Source organism: Lepidothrix coronata, unplaced genomic scaffold, assembly GCF_001604755.1.
Source record: "Lepidothrix coronata isolate B3197 unplaced genomic scaffold, Lepidothrix_coronata-1.0 Scaffold11, whole genome shotgun sequence".
NCBI classification, from domain to species: Eukaryota; Metazoa; Chordata; class Aves; order Passeriformes; family Pipridae; genus Lepidothrix; species Lepidothrix coronata.
This window is the reverse complement of record NW_016690191.1, coordinates 5,479,553-5,497,607: the sequence shown is the minus strand read 5'-3', so window position 1 is coordinate 5,497,607 and position 18,055 is coordinate 5,479,553. Positions and strand designations below refer to the sequence as shown.

General features: G+C 46.1%; 1 protein-coding gene across 2 annotated transcripts; it reads right to left on the bottom strand.

The window, feature by feature from the left end:
- Positions 1–896: 896 nt before the first annotated feature.
- FAH (fumarylacetoacetate hydrolase) lies at positions 897–17,866 on the bottom strand. 2 transcript variants are annotated; one of them, XM_017805233.1, is made up of 14 exons: positions 17,664–17,864; positions 15,323–15,433; positions 14,566–14,687; positions 13,433–13,482; positions 11,842–11,932; positions 11,225–11,322; positions 10,904–10,956; positions 9,427–9,526; positions 8,597–8,727; positions 7,794–7,869; positions 7,147–7,193; positions 5,918–6,019; positions 4,804–4,921; positions 897–1,120 (listed from the first exon to the last, which is right to left on the bottom strand). In XM_017805233.1, exons 1-14 carry the CDS (start codon positions 17,856–17,858, stop codon positions 1,041–1,043), a joined length of 1,374 nt encoding a protein of 457 aa, XP_017660722.1. In that variant the 5' UTR covers positions 17,859–17,864; the 3' UTR covers positions 897–1,040. The 2 variants fall into 2 exon arrangements, with proteins under 2 accessions (XP_017660722.1, XP_017660723.1); XM_017805234.1 differs by lacking the exons at positions 897–1,120; positions 4,804–4,921; positions 5,918–6,019 and adding an exon at positions 6,065–6,130 and having other exon boundaries at positions 17,664–17,866.
- Between the last annotated feature and the right edge of the window lie 189 nt (positions 17,867–18,055).

Below are 18,055 nucleotides of genomic sequence, written 5' to 3'. Positions count from 1 at the left end.
TACCAGAGTTCATTATCTGGTCTCCTGAGCTCCTTCCGTCAGTAATATCCTCTAATTGATGTGATTTGGCACTTGGCCATGGAGTTAAATTGATTTGTAGGCCAGCAGGAGACAGCAGATGCCCTTTACACTTGAGAAAAGTGGCACGTGGCTTTGTTTACTGGCTGCTGCAAGGGGATGCCATGGCAAGAGATGCCTTTTAGGGGTGGAGGAAGGGTGTTGGCCTTCTTGGTGTCCTCTTACCACAGCCCCTGTTAAGTGACAAGGTGTGACTGCCACCAGTGAGAGTCTGGTGGCAGTCTCTCCAGTGATGAAGTTCACCTTTGCTCCTTGACCCCGGGGAAGCTGGTGTGAAGGGTGAGAGAAATGGGGAATTCCCTTCTGTAAACCCAGGCAGGATGCACGAGGCATCTCCACACTCCTTTGAGGGGTGCCCCAACACAGGCATCCTGTGGGCTGGGATCAATCTTTGTTCTGGGGCAGGAAAGTTGCCTCTGGTTGTGTAAGGGCAGGGAGCAGGGACACCCTCACCTGTTGCTGTCAGTTGTATCAATTATCACATTTCCAAATTGCTTTGTTGCAAATTATTTTAGGGCATAGTCATGTAACTCTTACACAGGATGGTCTGTAAGTTTTAACATCCATATCAACTCACCTTCAGGGTTTTACCTCCAGCATATTAACACTGTGGAAAAAGGAAGTCAGCACGGAATCTCAGATGTTATCATCAATTTAGTACTCTGAATATTTAAGTTTACTTGAAAGTCTCTTTTTATAATTATGAAAAAAACATTAATATAGTAGAAAAGTTAAGAATCTCACTTTCCATTTCAATCATCTTATTCCTATTCTGAGACTTCTAAGCTAGCATTGAAATATTTTTCTTATCACACACATTCATCTTTAAGGTATTTATTGATAATTAAAAATAATAAGATTTCAATCACTCATATAAAAATAATAAATCTGAGTAAAGCAGCGTGACTGGTAGAGGTGGGGGGAAGAGTTCCTTCTCCTCAGATGTCACCTTACTCCAGTCATCAGGGATTTGACAGAGCTGGAAGGATTTTTCCCGAGCACTGGCCAAATCCCACGCGGAAGCCGTTGCCCTGGCAGTAACCTAGGGACAGAAAACAACAGACAGCTTGTTCTGTAAGGACAGCAGGATTTTACCAGGAATAAAAGTGAATAAAGGCATAAAGAGACCAAAACCAAGTGAAAACATATCAGAAATTCAATGAGGGGTAAAAAAAAAACCCAAACACCTGGAAGAGTTCAAGTAGCTCAGAGATATAAGAAAAAAAGAAGCACAAAATGTTAACTACAGCAATATGCAAGTTCAGTGAATTGATCAAAGAGCAAACAAGATATGCAATATTTCTGTTTTCAAACCTAACCTGGAGCACCATAAATCTAACTGGCAAAGCCATTTGCTGCCTCGTCCAGCCCTGCAATTAATCAAGTAAATCTGGATTCTCTTTCTGGAGCATTAGGTCTGCTCTTGGGACATCAGGATGCTTACGGCCAGAGAGATGGTCATTAAACCTTGTTGAACAGCAGGACCTACCCTTGCAGAAGTTGTTTTGCTTTCTAAAATCAAGTGGTTTAGTTCCAGGAAAAACTCGGCATCTGAGTCAAAGTACTCATTCATCCCCCGTGACAGACGTGGAAGGTCTGCTGGCTGCTGCTGAACTCGTGGGGCTGTGACAGAATCTCTAACTCTGGGACAACTCAATCTCTCTCTGCTCCTGTGTGATGGAGGAGATGACACTGGGATGGAGATGCCGCAGCGCCTCTTGCTGCCACAGGCCAGCCAAGCTGCTCCAGAAACAGCATCCACCAGCAAAGCTGCAGGCAAGGCAGGGGAGGAGACACAGCCAGGGCCTTCTGGCCCATCTGGGAAGTCTATTCTGGGAAGAAACAGCTGAGGAGACCTACTGTAGCTTTCTGCTACAACAGCTGATCAAAGGGAGGACACAAGTGGCATATGCTGGATTTTAAGGACTGATTTCATAGTTAGAGATGGATTTTCCTGATGGAATACATCAACCTTCCCTGCACATGATAAGAAACAGCTGCCTTCAAGAGGCCAAGATGGAGCTAAACAGAACAGACCTTAACTCTAATTCCCATCCTTAGCACAGGTCAGTGGAAATCTCCTCCGAGGAAGACGATGGGTGGGCTCAGGCTGCAGGGCAGCCAAAGTTAGCACAAGGACAGACCCTGCAGCTCTAACCCACCGTGCAGCTCTCACAGCCAGGCTGAAATGAAGTTTTCCCAAGGACAGCAATGCCTGTAAATGCTTGTGTAAAGCCAAAGACACCATCCCAGTGTCTGCCAGGTAATCCTCACCCATAAACAATACTGGAGTAAGGTGCTGTAAGGCTCAGCTCTGCTTCCATTTGTCTCATTAGGCTTCATTGCCAGCTTTCCTTTGAGTGCCAGCTTTTTATTTCAGTCTAGTTTAGTTATTCCCGCTGTCAGCCACGATTTAAAGCAGCACCAAGGAGAAGCACATTAAATAAAGCGAGCTCTGTGCTGCCAGCAGCCCCGGCCTGAGCTGTATGTGTGCCAAGGAGCTACTGAGGGGTTTTTGCAGCTGGCTGCCACACACCATCAGCAGCCCGTCCCCTGCAATGCTCCCTCCCTGACACATTTCTTGGGAGAAAGAAATATATTTCTCTCATTTTATGTGTTAGGTCTCTGAAATAGCTCCCACATGGCGAACAAGAATATGAGATTGAAACAGGAAACTAAAAATGATGGGTTGGGCACTTGGAAGCACCTCGGGGATAAGATGGAATAGCACTAGCCCTGCCTCAAGAGTGCCTTAAGCCACTGGACCTGCCATACATCACTAAATAGGAGCAGATCCCAAACTGTCCCAGCAGACAGCCCCAGCAGCACCTGGCTCTTTGCAATGCTCTGACCACCACAGTCACAAACTACTGCCAGTGTAAAATAGCCCAGCAGATCAATGAACATGAGACTGTCCCACTGGGCCCACAGTGCCTTCATCCAGGTCAATACCAGTGCCACTCTGCCATCTTTAATGGTTAAACACATTCAGGATTCAAAGTATTTATGTAAGTAACACACAGCTTGTTCTGGACATGAAGAACAACATGGGTTATGGACCAATCCCATTTGTCCCTGAGGTGGATCCCCATGGCAGCAGTTCCCAAACCACAAGGTGCTTCTCACCAATAAGGACCATCAGCATAAACATCGAAAGGGATGTCCATCATACTTAACTGTACCCTAATTTAGGGCTCCTGGCATAGTTAGTGGAGGGAGATTGGCAGCTCTGGAGGGCAGTGTGGCACTTGGAATTGCTGGAGGAGTGTCTCTGCACTGGATATATAGGGAGCCTGGGATATATAGGGAGCCTGTAGAGAGCAGTGTCAGATTCCTACACGTGTCAGCATGAGTAGTTGTGGGGTTGTTGGGAGGCTGAAGGATGTCAGAGGTATTGGGGACTCCTAGTTTTCATCATCTATGGCTCTGTCCAGTACCTCTCAATCTCCAGTTGTCTCAGCATCTCCCTCTGTAAAACTTGCAGCACCTCACAGAAACACAATTTTCAAGGCCATTGCACAGGCTGCCAGGTGGGAGACACTGGGGCTCTGGCTGCAGCACCACCAAAACCACTTATAGAGCCACTGCTTGGGAGACTGGAATACATACATTGCTTTCTTTTTTCATCACAGAAAAGTTCTTGGGTTTTGTTAAAAATCTTTCTGAAAAAAAATGATAATATCAGACTGTTTTGTCAAAAATTCTAAAAGTCCTGGTTGGATTAAGAAGGCACAGGTACGTAGGCTCACAGTAGCATCACACCTTCAGGTTGCTCACAGGCATTAGTCACTCACATTTTATCTGCCCTCAGTCACACCTGTTAGTGTTTCCCATTGCTTGAGCCATTTGTTCCTGTGCAGACTATCTCTGATCACATCAGCAGGATGGAGCAGCTCAGAGCCAGGCTGGACCTCATCTGATGACGCACAACATCCCACAAAACATTCCCTAAAAATTCAGTAAGCAACATAGCAAAGACATGCAGGCGTGAACCAAAAGTTTCTCATGACTGTTCTTGCCAAATATCTGCCACTTCAAAGCCATAAAGGGGTTGAAAAGAGGAAAGTTAAAAATACATTTGTTCTGTGCTAGGTTTGGGTTAAAAAGAAGTAGGAGTGGGATTTAGATCACAAAACACCGTGGTAGATTTTAATTCACAACATCCTTAGTTTATAGAGATGAAAACTAAAATCATGTCCCAGCATGAAATAGCTCTGAAGCAGAGCCCTTTTCAGAGGGGAGCTGGTCAGCTGTTCTAGCAGGCTTCATGCTGTTTCCCACATATTTGATTTGCAACACACTTCATTGAAGATGCCCAGGCTACAAATGAAATATTTGCAGAATAACTTCTTTCAGCATTTGCTGAGCTCTGCTCTACATGCAAACTTGAACTGTGGTGGCAACAATACATCAACTGCTTCTAGTCCCAGGGTATTTTCACCCTTAAAGGCAAACCTAGCTCCATCGTCCCCTTAGCACTCACACACCAGCATAGCAAGAGCCTTAAATACATAGCAAAGCCGACAACCTCATCTGGAAAGCATTTATGGCAGGGAAATTTCTATCCACCTGCTCTTGCCTCCTGGCAGGTAGGATGGAAACAACTGTGCTTGCATGGCAGGTATGTACAGAGCAGCCCATGTCTGCACCAGGTGCTTGCCCTGCTGGGATCAATCCATGGAACTGTGTCCTTGATGCAGTGTAAGAGCAGTTATCCACCAGTACCTGTCAAAATGATTTCATCTCCGTCCTGCAGGAATTTACGAGACTGTCCACTGCCAAGAGGGATTTCCTTTGTTCCATTCCAGGACAGCTCCAGCATGGAGCCGAAGCTCTCTGGCTCCTGCAGGAAGAGTTTATAAACAAATTAACAACTTTTTAGTATCTCTCCTGCTGTTCAGCTACTTGCTGCTGGGACCAGACACACAAGTATGTTACCTCTAAGGAACAGAGTTTTTCTGTTGATTTAATTCATTGACACATTGGCTTCTTTCCCTGCCTTTGCATTTTAATTGCTTGCTGGCTATCAGCAGTGATGTTTACAGCTGTTATCTGGTGCGTTTAGCACAGTGCTCAACCCTGTAAAAGCAGTTTGGGTCTGCCACAGCAAGAATGGAAACAAATGGAGGAGACTTCTACAAATCCATTGCTTTTATGTGGTCATGTTTCAGATTTTTAATTACATTTTGTTCTTCAAAAGAGCAAAGCTGGCGAATGTTTGTGAATCTCTAATGTCATTCTGCCAGTACAATAGCTAGAAGATTCAAAAAGCACATGAGAAATGCTCAAACTGGAAGTACAGGCATCCCATCTTGAAAACAACTTACCTGAGGCTGTCTTTGAGACAGCATGTACAGGATTTGTATGTGGTGTTTCAGAAAGTGTGAGTTACCCATAAATTGCAACAATCGCCCACATGGCAGTTCAAGGGGAATAACAGCTTGTGAAGTTGGCTCCAAGTTCACTGGAGAAACTAAAAGTTATATCCGTGCACCTTTTACATTCTTAGCAGAAATAACAAAGCTGCATTTCATAGAGGGTAAATGGGCTCTGTGGATGCTTGGACACAGAAATTAATTTGCATCTATTGTAAAACAGTTATTAGAGAAAGGAATGCAGGAGAGGCTAAAAACCAAACACCAATTAAAAAAAGAAAAACGAAACCGAAAACTCTTCACAGTGTGATTTTGGGGCTACCAAAGCAGATCAAAGTGCCTGGGAAAGAACTGCAAATAGTTCCATGGCTGCTCAGATCAGCCAGGATTCTGACCCAAGCCCTGCTCAGCTGGTTCTGGATCACTGACCAGCTGCCAGTGATTGTCACTATTTAAACACTTACAGGTCCACTGATGGTGCCAGAGGCCAGGAGATCTCCAGGTCTGAGGTTGCACCCATTGATGGAATGATGAGCCAGCTGCTGTTTCATGGTCCAGTACATGTGCTGGAGGAAGCAGAAGAGGATGCTAAAGCAATGAGGGACAAACCTCTCTGGTGTGCCACTAGGCTATGCAAAATATATTGCATTCTTGGGATGATGCTGGTAAGACTGTCCCTAAAGGAAAAATTCTCTCTTTAATTGGGAAACTTCAACAACCTAAAAGCAACATCCACAGTTACTTAGTAACTGCATTCTGAGCAGTTATGTGGCCTGGCTGATAGCATTTATAAAACACATACTTTAACATGCAATTTAGTTCGCTAAAATTTCCCTTTTTTCAGCTGGATGTGATTTTCCCTTTTCTTCTTCCTCTCTAAGGCCAGCACTACTGACCCAGGCTCCATGATTAAGTCCAGTATTTTAATGGCTTTACAGAAAAATCTCCTTATTTCTGATTTGCTGACTACTGATTTACTGATTAAGGTAATTACTATGCAAAGAAGCAAATATGAATATCAAATTGATTGAGAAATGCTGCAGCTGGCACTCAGATCTCCTGGCTTCAATCAGTGGGCAGAGGCAGAGCTGCCACACTGCCCACAGAAGGACTGGGGCAGACCCAGGCTGGCAGCAGTGAGTTACATCTAAATTAGAGCTGTGGCTGCAGAGCTGTATTGCACCTTGACAAGGCAAGAGGCAATTCCCTCTCCCTATGAGCCCTCTGCTCCCACTGCCAGATGGGCACATAACTTAGGATGCTCTGAGCACCCCAAACCAAGCAGTGAAAAGAGCTGCCCCCTTCCTCAGTGCTTGAGCACCCAGGAGGTTCCATCTCACAGGGGTGAACTATCACCACCCTCCAACCTTTTCCCTCTGTCTCCTGTGCAGACACACACCAGGCTGGATCTTCAGCTGCATTGGAACAGGCTGCCCAGGGAAGTGGTGGAATCATTACCACCCCTGGAAGTGTTCAAAAGGCGTGTGGGTGTGAGGGACACGGTTTAGTGGTGGACTTGGCAGTGGGGGGTTAACATCTGGGCTCAATGATCTTGGAGGTCTTTTGCAAACTTAGTGATTCCATGATTCTATTTTATGATTCTACTGCAAAAAACCAGAGTTTAAAACTGCCTAAGGCTGGAGCTGATGGCATCAGCAAGACTGCAAACAAACAAAACATACTGGAGTCTTACCTTGAAATTGGATCTGCATATAGTAGTTGGTGTGTTCATTCCTTCTCCTGCAGAAAAAAAGGAGTAAGAAAGAGAGAAGCAATTTGTTTGTGTTGGATGAATGATGTTGGAGTCTTTTATTTTACAGATGAATGGAGACTTCTTTTACCATTGTAATCCCTAGTGAGAAACCAGTAATAACATTTTTTATTGCTACAGAGACCAGTATTTCATAGAAAACAAGTGGGTTTTTCCGATGGATAGCACCGGAGTAGCATCAAGCTGCTCATTTTCTATTCTCTGCTCTCCTACAGGAGCAACACTTGGACCTAGCAGTTAGCAGGGGCATGAGCTAGGGTCTGAGCTGACATCTGGATCCCACACACATGTGCACTTTCCATACCCCACTTTCCCCTGCCCATGCAAGGAGACCCCACAGGGACCCTCCTCATCAAAAGCCGACCATCTGGGAAGGCATTCCCTCCTTGGCACACTGCTGCGTGGCCAATGGGAGCAAGAACAGCGTTGCTTCTTTCTCTGAGAGGCAATCTGAGCAAAGATGGAAAAGAAGAACTGTGGAACCAAGAGCAAAGTGACTGAACAATATGGTGATTCTGCAATCCTTAATTGGCAATTTCAGCTTTGTAACCCACTCAGCTTTGCCATACCTTTAATAGCAACGAAGAGATTGATGTCAAAAGTGTAGGGTTCTTTATCCTGAAGGTAGGGCAGTGGCTTGGGATCCTAAAAGTACATAAAATGCATCACAGTCTAAACAAACAGAAAGGAAAAATTCCATAAGCCACCCGAGAGACTTTTTGTTTACCCAGCCTGTGCTGCCCACCCCATTCATTTCACTGTTCTTACTGCTCAGGTTATCACTTTGACTGGTCTCATGAACACACATAAAAAAGATCTCTCTGAGCAGATAGGATATCCCTACAATCTGATTTCTTTTTCTGCACTTGGGCTCCAAAAGCCATCTCCATCATTTCCATGTGGATGTTTGCCCTGTGCCAGCACAGAGAAGATGGTGAGGTCTCTGCAAGACTCTCTGTTACCCTTTCCAATTTAACTAAACATTTACATAATGCAGACAACTGGAAATGATTGAACAAAGTGTTTTGGCTTGAGTCCACCCTCTCTCCATTGCCTGCTGGATGCTCAGTGCTACCAAAAGATCTCTGATCAGTTTATTTTCCAGGTGTTTTAAAGGAGATGATTTTTCTGCCCTGTTGAAACAGGACGACTCAGGGCACCACGTGCCAGGGCCAGTGACATCAATGAGCACTTGAACTCAGAGGGCCCTGGTGCCTTCATATGTTCTGAAGCAGAATCACACTTGTAAACTCCATGAAGACAATGCCTGACATTTATACAGCTCAGTGATTTCCACTGATGGGACCTTCCAGCTCTGCTGACATTTTTCTACCACTGCTTTTCCTGTATTTCAACCCTTTCTCCTGCTAACCTGGACAGGGTTTGGCAACACAAATGGCATGAGAGCTTCCATGGTAACAACCCACGGAGAGATGGTTGTGCCAAGGCTCTTGCTCAGGAAGGGACCCAGAGGAACGTATTCCCATTTCTGGATGTCGCGGGCTAGGAAGAGAAAATTCAAAGCAATGCAGTTAAATGTATCCTAGGAGTTGCACAGCCATCAGACCTGTGAAAGAGTAACATGAATCAGAAATGTTACCCCCACCCTCTTCTAGCCATTGTGCCCAAATCCTAATTTCAATCCATCCCTTTTGGACCTTCAACCCCATTTTCTTTGACCAGCAAGATTAGGAAGAAAAGTCAGCAATAAGTAAAATAAGTCAGGCCATCCCCATATAACCAATACTTTTATCCCCAGTTTAATTAATGCTTTTACACCCAGCTAATGGTCTTTGCCAGTCAGAGGGCCAATTTCAACCAGTTAAATCTTTGTAGAGACTGAGGGATTTGTGATTGCCAAATCCTTTTCCTTCTCCTGACACTGAAATCAATCACCATCCTTGGAATCACCATCCTCAGGGCTGCTCTATCCCTGCCCAGAAGAAACTAGACTGATATTAGCTCTTTTATAAGTAAATAAATCTTCATTAGGCAGTAATTTCTGCTTCTACTGATTGATTGAAGACAGATTAATATAGACACTGAGAAATACAGACAGCACTTCATTTTCATCCCTTCCAACTGTACCCAGTGGTTTCAAGGATTGCTATTCTACTATTAAAATATGTAATTTATCCCTCTCTAAGGTTTCTCATGACACTGTAACCCCCTCTCCAGGCAGACTCCTGCAGCACTGGTTACCGCTCCAGTCGTTCATAAGGACCATCCCAAAGATGTGCTCGTGGGCTTTGCTGACAGGAATTGGCTCCCCATACTTGTTTCCAGGACCTACAAAGAATGCCTGAAATTGAAAAGCAACACACTGATTGAGGTTTTTTAAGCCAAAAATCCTTACAGGCACCAGCAACAGAGGCTGGACAGGATGGGCTGTGCATTTCCCATACACATTTAGAAAAAATCTGTGGCCTACTCCCTTTCTTCCCTTCCATGAAGCAGGCAGGCTTGATTTACTTAAGAACATTGTGTTGCTAAGAGACAGGCATTAAACAAGGGCACGATGTTGTCAAAATGAAGGAGTGAAAAACAGTCCCTCCTAATTACAATCCGGATGCAGAACAGGTTTGCCCACTGAAAGGACTCTGCTGCAGACAGTGAACAGGAAAGAGTTTAAAGTCATCTGAGGGAATGCTGAACGTGCCTGGAGCCTGTTGTGGCAGTGGAGAAGAGGAGGCAGATGGAGAAATGTGACCACTAAATAAAACAGGTCATGAACTGGGTGCCTGCACTCGCTCCCTTAGGAAATGTACAGTCAGAGCACAAGGTAGAGGATTCTATGGGGAATCAGTTGTCTCTTTCTGCCAACAACATGGAAGTTTTTTCTTCTGCTTTCGCAGCAGCCGCCAGTAAAACTCAGGCTGCAAAGCAGAGGTACAGCAGCACCACAGGTACCCCACTTTATGGGACTGCTTCCCCCTTTATAGCATTGATTTACAAAGCACACAGTATTAAAGGCTTTCACCTCATTTTTAGTACAATTTGCCTCAACATCACACTTCTTTCACTTTTTTTTTTTTTTAAGAGGAAAGATGGGGAACAAATCATATAAAAATTATATAAATCATTAAAATTACATAAATCTTAATGAACAGTCCTATACAACTCTCCCTTCTTGGACCACACTGAGCCACAAGACACTGTGCCTTCCAAGCATGTTTTGTTACAACATCCACAGCACAGGTTACATCTTTCCAGTCAGGAGGACGAGGAGTTTGAGTCACACACCCTAGAACCCAGGGCTTCCTCTGCTCTAGGCTCAAGCCTGTACTTCCAAAACTCACAGCGTCCATTGAAAGATCCTGCTGTGGTGCAGAGGTAGCTGCTGACCAGGTAACAGGCTCTGGTGTCTGATAAAAGAAATTCTGCCTGCCTTCTACCAGACTGCTGCGCTGGTGCTCAGGTTGGGGCAGTTGAGACGTTTCCAGCCTGAAAGCTGTATGAGCAAACCTCCCAGCGAGCTAATGCACCCTCATCCACGTCAAAAGGGAAGCTTTTCTCCACAGAACTCTTTACTGCCTGCCACACAAACTACTCAGAGTGGAACACAGGAATGGACCTTATAGGACATTCAGTTTAGAAGAAGCTAAACCCACCCTTTCTTCCCTGTTTCTATTTTAATGTTTTTCAAGTGGTAAGGAAAAAAAACCCAAATCCATCTCACCATTTCTAACTCGATATCCAGACGTTTACAAGCACCGAACACTGGAGGTTTATCTGTAGGTAGGAGAAAGAGTATTTTACATCAGGAAGGCAGGTAGGGAAATAGATGTAATGGCCAGAAGAAACAGAGCAGCTGGTGCTGCCTGGCATAGAAACACAAGATGGACTTAACCCACGGCTTTCTCTTGACCTGACCCAAGGCTGGGCTTTAGACAAGGCCTCCCAGACCCTTCCTCTCCACTACTCTGTGATGTGGAGGAAAAGTAAAAAAAAAAAAAATAAATAAGTAAGAATCCACATTAAAATCCTACCATGGACTCACCATTGTCAGGTTTCATTTGTCCCACAGGTCTCCGGATGGGCGTCCCAGACACCACAACAGATGATGCTCGGCCGTGATAACCAACAGGTAAGTGCAGCCTTGTGAAAGAGCATCACAGAGCATGGTTAGCTGGGTACCAGAGCAGCTTTTTGAGGTGGAAGCACCGTGGGGTTGTGAGGTACAAGGAGAGAGCTCTGCAAAGATGGGTATGATCACTGGCACCTTACTGACTCTGATATAAAGACATGAGTGAACTGTAATCCAAAGCCATGTAGCAGTCAAGGCACTTCAGTGCCACTGCTCCAATTAATTCCTTAGAGCTTAAACCCTGCTTTTTTGTCACTCAGCAAAAACTAATTTCTTAGGTAAATCTATCTTTGAACCAGGGGGCTGCAGGGTAACTGGTGTGGCTGCTGCAACAAAATGCAGTGCACTTGGGTGAGGCTGGGAATATGTGAGGTTCAGTTCTGGTATCAAATTCTTGACTCTGTTCTCATCTGCTATGAATTGAAATCAGAACATTCCTGAAAAACTACTCAGATCATTAAAAATTTATATATACATAGAGATAAGCCTGCAAAATAATTCTGCACTAGAGAAAAATCTAAGCTACCCACCAGTTTGGCATCAGAGCGTTCTCCTTCCCCCTGAACATGATCCCAACGTTTGTGGCATGTTGGCGTGAAGAATAGAAGTCAGTGTAATCTCCTGCATGAGAAGAAAGCCATAAAATAGGGATCAATGGCAGGAAAGTCCCTCATCTGCTGGGGGGCTAAAGCACATCATATGCTGCTGGCAGTGAAAAGAGCAGAAAAGGAGAGAGCGAGAGTGCTGGGTATGGCCATGTAATTACAGCATGAAGGGGTGATTAACAGTTTACCTATAAATTATGCATACGAAAATGGCCTTTTTTTTTTTAGTAGATAAGAGAGGGAACAGCACAGGACATAAAGCAGCAGCCCCCTTTCAGAGACAAGGCAATTCCCAGTGCTTTTCCTCTTGCCGGTGGTAACCCGTGGAGGGACTCGGCTGATAGTCAGGACATCTGCTGCCCTCTGCTGCCATCCTTGCAAACAGCTCCCACCCTTTGGAACCACGGGAAACCGGAGGAAATGGGGGGAAAACCTCAAATTAGGAGGATGCATTTTCATTATATTGTTTTGTGAGCTCAGTAAGTTATCCTGCAGCTCCAGGAGGATCCAGCAGTAAGTTATCCCCTGCAGTTTCAGCCTCCCAGCAGAGGATCCAGCCATTCAGGACAAGCAAGAACCACGCACAGAGCAGAGCTGCAGGTAAGTGTTGTGGAATCCTAAATTCCTTGTATGTCCATGATACACAGCCCCATCACACTGCCAGGGCAGTGCTCTGTTCCCAGCGCTCATGAGAGAAAGGAGCCAGCAATTTTTTGACAAGACATATTGAATCTGAAGCTATTTTCAGGGAGGTATCACACCTGTGGGAACTCCACATGGTTCCTTTGGGACAGGTGAGGCTTTGTCCCAAACCGGGTTGTGCTCCATGGAAGTCAAAAGCCCAGTGGGAACAGAGTTGGATGGGAAATGGGCAAGTTTACATCCTTGCTCCTATGAAGGTTATGCCCTCAAGTGACTTTGATCAAGTTGGTTTGGGTCCAAATATAAATTTCTGTTAGAAATAGGAAAATGTTTATATCTCTACATGAATATACTAATTCCAAAGCATTCCATGGCCTCATGGGAGTGGTGGTAAGATCTGGGATGCGGAGTAATGGTCTGGGAGTAGAAACTCATCCCTGTTTATTATGCCATGCTGGAGTATCTGCCATGAAAAATATTGCAAGACCTGAATTATTTTCTGATGGCAAAAGGGGAAATTGTTGGAAACCGAACAAGTGTTTCCTGCCTGGCTGTAGTCACAAAAGGCGTCACAAAGGCATCACAAAGGTAATCCAATCTGATGACAGGAGTTATGTACCACCAGACAACCCTGATTTAGTGGAAATTGCATCCAGGAATCTTCTGGCTGCTATTGAGCTTCCCCAGGCTTTTATTCTTGTGCCACAGACAGCACCTACCTTTCATTATGTGCAATAATCTACTTCTGGCTGCTGCAGAACCCATTCCCTGTCACAGCTATGATCTGACTGTCTGAGCAGGCTGGAAATAAAGCAGCTTCTCTGTGCAGGAGCAAAGGGCAGTGCTGAGGAGCCCTTGGCTGCGGGGAACTCACCGATATGGGCGGGCAGGTGCATCGTTGCAGAAGCTTGAGGTACAAACGCTCTGAAATGAAAAATGACGCCTTCAGCTCTCAGAAAACTTGCAACTCTCACCTGTAAGAAGCACGTAAGAGACCGACTTGCTCTCCCAGCTCCTTCCTTAATTTAGTTTGCAAAGCCTTGTAGCGAAAAAACCTTGCAGAAAAATCTGATGACTGCACAAGCTGCTGTTACTTGAGATGGTTACAGCCAAAAGGAGCATCTGTCAGGGTGCGAGTGGGAAGGGGGGTATGCCTGAGGCCAGCTGGGTTTCCAAGGGGCACAGAGAAACACCCTCTGCCACTGCTGCGTGGGCAGGATGATTTCATGGGATGTGGCTCTTGAGGTGGCCAATTTGAACTTCTGGCACTGCTCAGGGAAGGTTCAACTGAGGTTCAACCTGCTCCTGCACATGTGTGCCTAAGTCCCCCAGGGAGGAACAGCTCCTGCTGGCTGTCAGGACAGGCACTTGCACCATTTAAAGCATCACTCCAGACACACAAGAAGATATGGGCTTAATGAACATACATTTTCCATCAGCACATCGAGGAGCAGAGCACAGTCCTCCCCTCCTGCCCCTAGGCCACTGCACTGCCCCAAGTCTGAAGCCAGTCTGCAACCACAGATTCAGTTTTAGCAAAGTCAGGTAGTTGCTGAGGGCAAACTGATCCAGGTGTGACAGGCAGGGAGGGAGATGCTGGGGAAGGGAGAGGTGAAGACTTGCAGCCATATCTTCATGGAAGGCCATGGTGAAGGGGCCATAGCCAGGGAACCAGTCCAGCCCGCCCCACACCTGCCTGGGCAGCCCTGCTCAGCCTCCACAGAGAGGCAACAGGTCCAGGCACACCCCAGGGCAGAGCTTGGTGTTTCCAGGTGGAGGGTGACACCCCAGATCTGCAGGCAGTTACAGGATTAATCAGAGATTAATCTTGAGGTAGTAAAGAGAAGGAAGCACTCAATGTGCTCAAACCCCAGTTAATTCCCACATAGGAGGCAGGTGGCCACATTCAGACTTTTGCTTTTGGTGGCTCAGATCACAGGGTGACCTCAGTGACACAGGGCACAGCTGGAAGCTCACCATTCCTGCAGCCTCACTCCGCTCCCTCACCTTCTCCGCAGCTCCGTGTTGTCCCTCAGGGTGGGCTCTCCGGCCGACAGCAGCCTCTGGAGTAAAGCCCTCGCCTCCGTCCACGCCGGCCGGCCCAGCCCCATGAAGGCGTTCAGGGTGGGCTGGCAGAGACACAGAGGTGGGGGAACAGGGAAAAGACCATGTTTTGTTCATCCTTCACATGCATGAAGATGTCCTGCACTCCCATCCGAGTGTTGGATGCCTGTGGTCAGGGTTATGCAGCAGTGGCTGCCTAAATCATCTGTCCCATCTGTTCATGCCTGCCTACACCCCCATTCACCCCCCACAAGTCCTCTGCAGCAGGACCTGCTGCATGTTTGCATCACCCCATCCTAACACACCACTTCAGGCCTTAGTGGCTTTGATATCTCAACCAGCTGTAACCAGAGGTCATTTATATTTACCTTTTTAACACAACCTCCCTGTCATTAACATCCCATCCAATTCCTTGCCATGAAGTGTTGAAGGCACAAGTAGGATTGAATTGACATTAAGGCTTTCTGTTAGACCCCTGCATTGCCAAAGGCTGATGACACTTTCACTGAAAATGCCCTTCGGACCCCCAATGCCCCAGCTCTCCTTCCTGTCACACCTGTGATGGTTTTCCCTGTAGCAGAACCTGCCTGACAACACATTTCTAGTTCATGTTCATTATCTCACCACATGTTGCAAAAGTCCCTTGTGGAACATCTCTAAAATGTGTGTGGAAATTAGAAGAATAGACTCTGATAAATACCTGGTCAAAGACGTGCTGATGTTTGGCAAGAGCTGGTCCATTGAAAAGATGTTTAATGACGCTGAGATCCAAAATCTGGTCTCCAATCGCTACCCCAAGCCTGTGCCGAGGCTGCAAAGCAGCAAGAGGAGGGGGGAAGAGAAGAAGAGATTATGCTTGTACCCAAAAATTCTCCAGAGAGGGCATGGGGAAAGACAGTGACCACAGTGAGTTTAATCCATCTGGGACAAGGGTCTGATGCCAGGGCAACAGGCCATTAAGAGCCAGTCTATGAGCCTGGCTGCTGAAAAGTGTCTGGGCAGAGCATCGCTGCAGACTTCCAGCAGACCTTGAGAGGCAGACAACAGCCTCAGCCCCATCTTTTGGGGAAAAGACAGCACAATAAGAAGAGGTTTTGCTCCCTTTCCCCCAGAAATATTTGCCCACCCCTCATTAATGACAAGCATTGCAGAGTAAGCCTATACACCTGGAATATGCTGTGAAGTAGCCAAATGCTATTGCCCCTTCTACAAGTGAGAAACTGAAGCACAGACAGACTATGGGCAGGATGGATCCCATCCCTATAACCATGTAACAGGAGAGAAAAACAGGCATTTCTGCACCCCAGCTCCTTCCCAGAGGACTACGGGTGCTCTGGACCGCCCTGACGACACCAGGCACGCAGAGCACCTTGCCCAGGCACGTTGTTTCTGTACCACATGGGACGAGGCTGCCCTGCACCACCCATCCTCACACCACGCGGCTCGCACGCGAACCCCAGCCTAGATCCTCCCTTCAGGAACAGAGAGGAACGGTGGGTTGTGGCTGCACTGGCTGGACAGATGCAGCCCAAGAGACAAAGCCCCTGTTCATCCCCGGCGCGTGCGGAGCCGGCGGTGCCGGCGGGGCAGCAGCACCGACAGACCCACGGCAGCTCCGCCGCAGCTGCGTGGGGCTAAAAAATGCAGACAAATTTCAATTATTTGTGTCTATAGGCAAATAAAGACAAACTAGTCACAGTCACTCTGAAAACAAGCTCACCAAAATAACCATCCGTGCTATTAAACCTGGGGTTTTTTTAACCTTTAATTTCTAAACAAGATTCCAAGTGTGGTAGTAAGTATTTATTCAGCAAACATTCCTGGAGAAAAAAAACTTAAGGTCACGTCAGGTTAATTTGTAACTGGGATAGTCAGGAATGACATCAATTGTTTTACCCTGAAATCATTAAAACATTGGGCTACTTTTAGAATGTTATTTTCCTAAATAATTTCCGTAAGTCCTTGCCTGTCTTGTCACAGGGTTTGAGTGAAGATGTTTTCTTCAAGTTGTTATTGAAGAAGGCAGAAAAATAATCCAACCTTGCTAGATAACAGCACACACATCTAGGAGGAGATTAAATGAACCATCTCAGTTTTATCTTTAGAAAATACCACATCAGAAAACACAATCTTATGGTTTAAATTCTTTTTTTTTTTTTTTAAACCTGCACGGATAAGCAGCAGAAACCAGGAGGTAATCATGAAGTTTCCATGAGCAATGATAAATAAATTCTCTGCTTTTTCCTTCCAAGATGCAGCTCTTGGCGTGTTTCCTTTTCTCCGGGAGGACTCATCTCTGGGCCTCCATCCCATCAGGCACTTGGAGGTGTGAGGTTCAGCCTAGCTGGGCTCAGTATTCATGAAAACAGAAACTGGGAGCTACCTTTTTGGCAGAAAGGTGAACCATGTTTTCGTATGTGATCATAAATACAAGATCTGAAGCTGGCTCAACCTGTAGCCTTTGGGCACAGCTTTAAATGTAACACACTTGCACATGTTTAATGAAGCACTGCATAAACATGCCCAGTAAAACACAACAGGTCAGCTGCAAAAACAGATAAAACATACATTTGGTGCCCTGGTTGAATGCTTTGGCAGCCACTAACCAAACTCACTAAGAGCACTATTTAATGTGGCTTCTTAAGGGTGACACTGTGATTACAGTCACAAAAAAGATGAGGGATTGAGTTAAAAAAACTGAGTGTGAACTGTGCTGTGCCCCTACACAGGGAGTGAGAGGATCAAACAGATTTAATGATTTCACAGAAATGGTCAAACACACAAAAACTACCATACATATTAGCCAAAGTACTTATCACTATTAACACCTCTCATTTCTTTTGTGCAGTTTTAAAGAAGATGACATCAAAATAATCACACAAGGAAATGCAGCAGCTACAGCTTTGCTGATAAGCCAGGAAGGCTGCGCAAGTGTCTCAGGCTGGGAAGTTTTCCTTTCTCCCAGGCTGCCGGGAAATTGTGCTCTCTCATAGCCCTGGAACAATTACAACACCCCAAGGACAAAGTCTGCTGTTACTCACCTCCTCCTTAGTGGAGAAAACCCCATAGGGGAGATTTTGGAGAGGAAAATCCGAGTCCTTGTGTACCTGGATGAAAGACATGCTGAACCCTGAGCAGTCCCCACTCCCAGATGACAGCACCCACCTCCCGGGTGCTACACTTCTTCCGAGGAGGAAGATCCTCTCCAGGTGTTGTAGCCCAGGGCAGGGAAGCATCAAATCCCACCCTCTGTCCTCAGACACAAACCAATCGCTGCTCAGTCGCCATCCCACCCCTCTGCCCGGTCCCCTGGCAGGTTAATCAGTGCCAGAGCTTTGCCTGAGTCAGCAGCTGTTGACTGCTCCCAGCAGGCAGCGACCCAGGGGAAACAGGGTCTCCCTGCCCACAGTTACCTTTCCTGCAGGCATTCAGA

Bases quoted from the DNA above. Each gene is read 5' to 3' on its own strand.
- FAH (XM_017805233.1), bottom strand. From the start codon at position 17,858: ATGCTTCCCTGCCCTGGGCTACAACACCTGGAGAGGATCTTCCTCCTC. The intron at 11,323-11,841 runs GTGGGTAGCTTA...CTCTTTCACAAG, and splicing joins AACGCTCTGATGCCAAACTG to GCTGCACTTACCTGTTGGTT. The intron at 6,020-7,146 runs GTAAGACTCCAG...TGCTTCCTCCAG, and splicing joins TATGCAGATCCAATTTCAAG to CACATGTACTGGACCATGAA.